Genomic DNA, 6,983 nt, shown 5'->3' on the forward strand with positions numbered 1-6,983 from the left:
AAACGAAGACGTTATACTTTTGCATAAACGTATTTAACGGACTAGTGAAAATGAAGATAACCAAAACGCGTTTCTTTTTGATTCTGCTAATATTAATTTTAGTGTCTACTTGTACTATGATTCTGAATCAGAAAATTGATACGTTATATAATATATATGATTCATATGGATGTTCCATACCATTGTTAGATCCATTCGATATATCCCTTCGTGATTTTTTACCCGAGGCAAAACCGCTCGTATGTCAATCGTTCGTATTTCTTATAAATCAGTTGGATAATAAGACTTTGGCATTTAATCAAAGTGCACTTTATATTGCAAATGTCACACAATCTAGTTTGCGGTGCTACTATCAGACACTCATGCGCGTTGACGGTGATAAGAATGTCAGAATGAACAACACAATCCCGCTGGAGTTACCAGCAACGCTTCCGTATGATTTTTACCTGGTTACCTGCCGCAACAGCTCTGAGGTAATTATCTACGAGAATTTATTCTCCAATATTTCACCAACGTCCGTTCATCGCGACTTCCCGGTGGAAGAGGAATCACCACAACACTTGAGCGTCATCTTGTTTGGTATTGATTCAGCATCGAGGTCATCTGCAATTCGGAGACTCCCAAAGACAATGGACCTTCTGAGAGATATGCGAGCATACGACTTTAAAGGACATACAAAAGTACGTAATGTCGACATCCATGCGAATTTATATATGTACTTGCAATGTAATTAAAATTACGATAAAATCATTGCTTCAATGCTTTTTTAAAATGTATCTCGGATTTTCTGTTGCATACTTAAGTTAAGGTCACGATAGACAAACTTATATCTAAAATAAATTACATCAATTTCATTAATATTTAGTACGGACCCTTTTGGTTTTTGTTTATGTTTGCTTCTCATTATCGGGACAATCTCTGATAATGAGGCAAAATAAAAAAAAAAACCACATGTGGTGGTGTAAGTCCAGCCGTTTTGCCTGAAAAGGGATTTCGTTTCTACATGATGATGTTGTATGATATATGAAGTTAATAAATGAGGATCAATATTTTAGTACCCGGATTGTCTTCCCACCACTCTTAGTACGACCCTTTTTGTGGTGTTCCTAATGCCGAAGCTTAGGATGCCTTATTCCAACAACAGAGGAAACAAATAAAAAGGAATTAGTCATGAATCATTTTTCTTTCCAAAAAAAGATGTATACAATTGTCTATGTGTGACGGGTACCCCGACCCTGTTAGCCGCCACATTAACAACTCACAATGCCGCTAGTTTCGCCCATTTGTTGTCATATAATTGTTCCAAAACTAAGGGAATAGCGGTAATGATTGAAACACTATGTCATGTCTCTATTATACAAACGTTAATATCAGTTTAATTGCGCATGAAACATATAGAAATTTAATATTTACAGTCTAAACGGCCTCAAATTGATATATTTTCAATAATTCAATGCAAACAGCAGGGATAAGCCCAGGAGTAGACAATTCAAAACTAAAAGCCTGTTTTGAGGCACATTTCATGTGCCTTTAATTCTAGACTTTATTAATATACCAAATATGCCATATACGGAAAATATGTATTGTTAAACAAATAGTTCACGTATAACACATTTCAAACATGCTTGGAACAACTGTAAGAATCCTTCTCAAAATGTTTGGGATGATAAAAAGGTGATAGTTGGGCTCGTATTAATGACCGCCGGATAACAAGCTTAAAGCGTTATCAGCTGAAATATCCTGTTGATTTTTGTCATCATAACGCAAACGACAATCCTTAATTGATCATTTAAATGGTAAAGATCGCAAGATTGATGATTAACTTAGATGTCCGTGAGTTTTACAACGTCAGGCCATTTCTGAGTGAACAGCTATCGTAACATTACTAAGCATTCCAGTCAAATTGGCAATATCGGACAAATATCGGTAAATCCTATATATTTTTCTGACTTGCAAATCGAAAAGGTTTTGCTTGAGCTTTACTCGTGATGATTCAAGTAATTGTTTAAGATAACATTCTTCCGAGTTGTTACAATAGAAGCTTTGTCCGAGATTGCCGAACTTGGACAATGTGTATGGGGATCTTTTCTTAAAATTCGATTGCTTATACTACACATTTAAAAAAATCTCCATTCCGATGGCCGTATCACGTGATTGTTTACCGTTCTTGTTGTATATTTATAGGTTGGAGAAAACACCTTTCCAAACATGATACCACTGCTCACGGGGTTGAATGTGTCTGAATTATATTTACCTGAAATGCCGTACATGGACAAAATATCCTTTCTGTGGAATTATTATTCTAAAACTGGCTATACAACGTTTTATGCTGAAGATTGGCCTAGCTGGGATACATTTAACTACAACAAAAATGGGTTCCAGTATCCTCCCACTGACCACTATATGAGACCATTTCAGCTAGCACTGAAAAGCGCTGAAGATATAAAATACCCATATATAAGCGAATATTGTTATAATGGTATGTCGAGGCACTCACTACAAATCAATTATCTCAAGCAGTTTATGGATCTCTATAAAGGGAAACGTCGTTTTGCTTTGTCGATGATCAACGGTTTATGCCATAATACTGAGGAAAACCTTCAATATGGCGATGACGATTTGTGCGACTTCGTACAGTGGATGGATAATGAAGGACATCTAAACAATACTGTTTTCATCATTTTTGGGGATCATGGAAATAGAATCAGTGGTATAAGACGCACACTTGTCGGCTATTTAGAAGATCGCATGCCATTGCTGCAAATGATTATACCAGAACAACTTAAAGCACATGCGACGGTACATGAATCGTTGCTTGCGAATACAAACAGACTAACAACCCATTTTGACCTTCATCAAACTATAGTTGATATTTTGAAACGGAGTTTTTCAAGACCATCTATTGCTTATCGCGAGGGCAAGGTTCGCGGAATAAGTCTCTTCCAGACAATTCCCTTGGCAAGAACTTGTACAGATGCATGCATCCCGGATACCTATTGCGTCTGTGACCAAACAATTGAGGAACCTACGACGAACGCTTTAGCAAAAACGATGTCAGAAACAGGCGTGCAAATGTTAAATCACATGATGTTGGCAGAAGAACTATGCGCTAACTTAACACTCGATACAACTACGTCTGTGCGAAAGTATCTAAGGACAATCAAGGAAACACGACTCATACAATCGGCTCTGTCTCTCCTTGGGAATGACGACGTTTTGGACAGATACATTGTACAATTTCAAACAACACCAGGATTCGGTATCTTCGAAGCAACTTTTGGCGTTTATCAAGATAGAGGTGTACGTGTGGAGGGTAGCATAGACCGAGTGAACATATACGGGAATCAGTCAGCATGTATACAAGACAATGCACTGTTAAAAACGTACTGTTATTGCGTGTAGATTAAAGAAACTGGCTATTTATTTTCATTTAAACAAAGAAGCATATTTGTAGTGAATAAGTGTTGTTTGTCTCTTATTCTCTTGTGACTTTTCTTTCTATTATCAATAACAATAAGGCAAATATCTCTCTCACGATTATCAAAAGGGCTCATGAAGTTATTGTTTGGAAATTGTTGTTCATTTTTTATTTCAAGTTTTGTACTATTACAAACCACTTTGACATACAAAGTTCAAAATATGAAACAACGCGAACATAGTTGGATAGACTGATGGCCTGTATGTACTTATTTTAGCATGTGGCCAATATGGTGTTACGAATGAATGAAACTCGCTTAAAGTAAATACAAATGCGGGTACATGTATATAACTTACTGTCTAACGAGAGGTATTTTTTCATATTATGGCTTCATATGGTCAGCTCGATCCAAAATGTGCAAACACATTAGTTACACAAATAATTCATTAAGGTGTATTTGTTTTACTATTGCTTCAGTTTTGACAGGGTTATGGATAATCATATAATGGGCATAAGTTTCAATTATAACACAAATTCATGCTTTAGTTTTCTCATTTGTTGTGTTATATACACCATATATTATTTGTTTATGTTTACCTATTTATCATGTGTTAATGCTTACAATCAGATTTTCGAAAACGTTGAAAGTACAGTAAATAGTCCATCGACTTAAGATAAACGATACACAACAAAGTAAATTGTTTTTATCTTTGTTTAAGTATTGAAAGGTTTAGGATTAACCGGGGGTAGTTTTAACATAATTCACTAAATAATAAGTTTTTGCTCGTTCATTTTAAAATATATTTCGCGAATTTAAACCAAGGATACATTTAAGATAATAATGTTGTCATGAAGGTTTTATAAACATCGCTGTTTATAAAACTCAGTGTTGTTTAACCTTTAACACAAACTCACATTACACCAGTACACTCTTATATGCAAACGTACATGACATCAAGAAGGCCAAATATTGAAGGGTAACCAAAAACTCAATGAATAGCATGTCTTATAATTGATATGACACACAACCCATAAAGACAACTAGTAAGCAAGGTAGCATATGGTACTGTTGAAGATTATGCTGTTAATGTTGAGTATAATGCTTGTTTACAGAGTTATCAATATTTTTCCGACATGATACCGGGCATGCTGAGAACCTGACAAATTTCATTTTTCCGAAAAATGTTTTTGTTTAGTTTGAATTATGACCCAGGACACGCAGGAAGTTTTCAATGAGGCAATGAATATTCCGGCAATCAAAGAACCTTGCATAGAACAAATCGGCAAAGTGATTGTCAAAGCCATAAACAAATCAATATTGATGTTTCCTTATCTCGGTCAAAACATATGTAGGTTCTTGAATTAATAGTTACAGTCGAAGCATCTGTTTTATAGGGGTGTGTAAATATGAATAATATTTGTTTATATATGTAAGGCCAACCGATATATGTATGATTCAAGTAAAAATTGTTATGCTATATTTTCCCCAGACCCCAATTATTGTTTTGTCAATATATAAAGACACTGACTTTTTCAAAGAAAAGTAGTCAAGTGGACTACGTTATTTTAAACCACTATATCAGACCCTAGATTGTTAGCAATGTCAGTCAAATTATATTTTGTCGTCTTTATAAAACCATATTATGCACTACATTTTCAACGTTCTGAAACATCGAGCAGTGCCTGTACTCTCACAGAGGAGGATTCTGTTCATTGCAGATAAAGTCCGCAAACGCGTATCCGTTTCCGAAAAAAAGGAATAATTAAATAGTCAGGTATACAATTAATGAAACATTACGCTAGGACGCTTTTTGGGTGACCTTTATCACGTCTCGTTCGGTGAGTAAACATGTTTTCCTTTCGACCTGCGGTTCCTCACGATACGTGTATACATACCAAGATTTTATATCCGCTAACGTGCAACACGCCATTTTGCAGACACAATATATTACTCTATGTCTTGTGTATCACATTTGATTTATAATATTGTTACATATACAAACACATTTACATTTCTACTCAAACACTGCATAGAATGAAATCAGAGTTATGTTTTAGTGAGTGTTTAAATAAAGTCATTTTATCCAAAGCAATTTGATAAGGTAAATTAAAACCGGTCATATTGTGAGTTATTTATACAAAAAACAGGAGCAATGTGAACATAAATTTTGGTCTCAATTCATGATGCAATTCAAAATGGAAATAAACTCAACATTTCAGGCAATGAGGAACTCCTTTACAAACAAGTATGCTTGGAATAAGTTTAGCTGTAAATGCCTTATGAACTGAAAACTTGTCTGTTTCTGGAGTTTATATTTTTGTTTGAGATGCTCAATTGTTGTTTTTTTTGGACCATTTTCAGTTTTGCACTTGTCTTGTGACTCTAAACAGGTTTTATTTTTACTACTGTCCTTTTCTTTCTGAGGCTCTCGTTGAATCATTTATATAAAATTCCTATAAATTAAGTCAATAGAAAAAATAGAGAAAATTATATATAAATCTTCAAAAATGCATTTCAATTTTCTTAATGAAATTAGGTCGTCATGCGTACAAATTTACATTATTAAACAAGAAAGTATTAAATTTAAAATTTCTTCCCCTCTTCAACAAAACAACAACAATGTAATGTTCTGGAACTTTCCTTTTGAAAAACACACGTTATGGATAGGAACATGGAAAATAAAAAAGAGCATGCATTAAATAAAACTATTATATTGAATGACATGGAAATGGCTCAGTGCAGCTAAATTGTAATGATCACTTCCCTTAGTATGTTGAATAAATTACGGGAATTGTGATCAATGGAGAAAATGATTGGTGAATGAGAAGAAAAAGGCATTGACTGTGTTACCCGTACATGTGCCTTTAATGTTAATGAACAGTTTACACCAAGAAGACACCCTGGTGCTAGGGGCATTGACTGTAATACCCTTACATGTGTCAACAAGCCCAATGAACAGTCTACATCAACCAGACATAGTTAGCCTGAGCTAGGAGGCTTTGACTGTGAACCTCTAACGTGTGCAACTTTGAACAGATATTGCTGGTGCTAGGGGTCACTGGCATTTTTGGCCCTTCATGTACCATTATTATCAATGGTCTGTCTTCATCAGACGGATACTGTTTGTGCTGGCGGCCATTTATACTGTTGAACCTGCACGTGCAATTGAAGTCAGTTAACTCACTATGTACATTAACCAGATGCTGCTGGTGCTGGTGCTTGACTCTGTTGCCCGTATGTGCAAATCTTTTATCGATGAACCGTCGTCATGAACTAGATACTGCGGGAAAAGAGGCATTTGACATGTATACCTTACCTGTGTTATTACTGTCTATGCACTGTCTGCATCAACTAGACAATGCTGGTATCACACTTGCATTTGTCGCCTTTTAAAAATCAATCTTACAACATATATTGTAGGGCAAGATACAAAATCAAAAAAGAAACGTTGGATAGCAGTTAATACTAAAATGACCTTTAACTCAACGCTAAAGGATAGAAAACGTTGAAAATAAGATAATAACATATAATCCCTATGTAAAGTATCATATACATACTAATCAA

General features: G+C 35.1%; 1 protein-coding gene across 1 annotated transcript; it reads left to right on the top strand.

Annotated features, from left to right (window-relative positions):
- Positions 1-392: 392 nt before the first annotated feature.
- LOC128246289 (uncharacterized) lies at positions 393-3,402 on the top strand. Its single transcript, XM_052964482.1, has 2 exons — positions 393-680; positions 2,185-3,402. Exons 1-2 carry the CDS (start codon positions 393-395, stop codon positions 3,400-3,402), a joined length of 1,506 nt encoding a protein of 501 aa, XP_052820442.1.
- The last annotated feature ends 3,581 nt before the right edge of the window (positions 3,403-6,983 follow it).

This window comes from Mya arenaria, chromosome 9 (genome assembly GCF_026914265.1).
Source record: "Mya arenaria isolate MELC-2E11 chromosome 9, ASM2691426v1".
NCBI classification, from domain to species: Eukaryota; Metazoa; Mollusca; class Bivalvia; order Myida; family Myidae; genus Mya; species Mya arenaria.

What these genes read in the sequence shown, in the direction of transcription:
- LOC128246289 (XM_052964482.1), top strand. Translation starts at nt 393, where the DNA reads ATGAACAACACAATCCCGCTGGAGTTACCAGCAACGCTTCCGTATGAT. An exon ending in ACTTTAAAGGACATACAAAA is followed by an intron (nt 681 to 2,184) that starts GTACGTAATGTC and finishes GTATATTTATAG; the next exon opens with GTTGGAGAAAACACCTTTCC.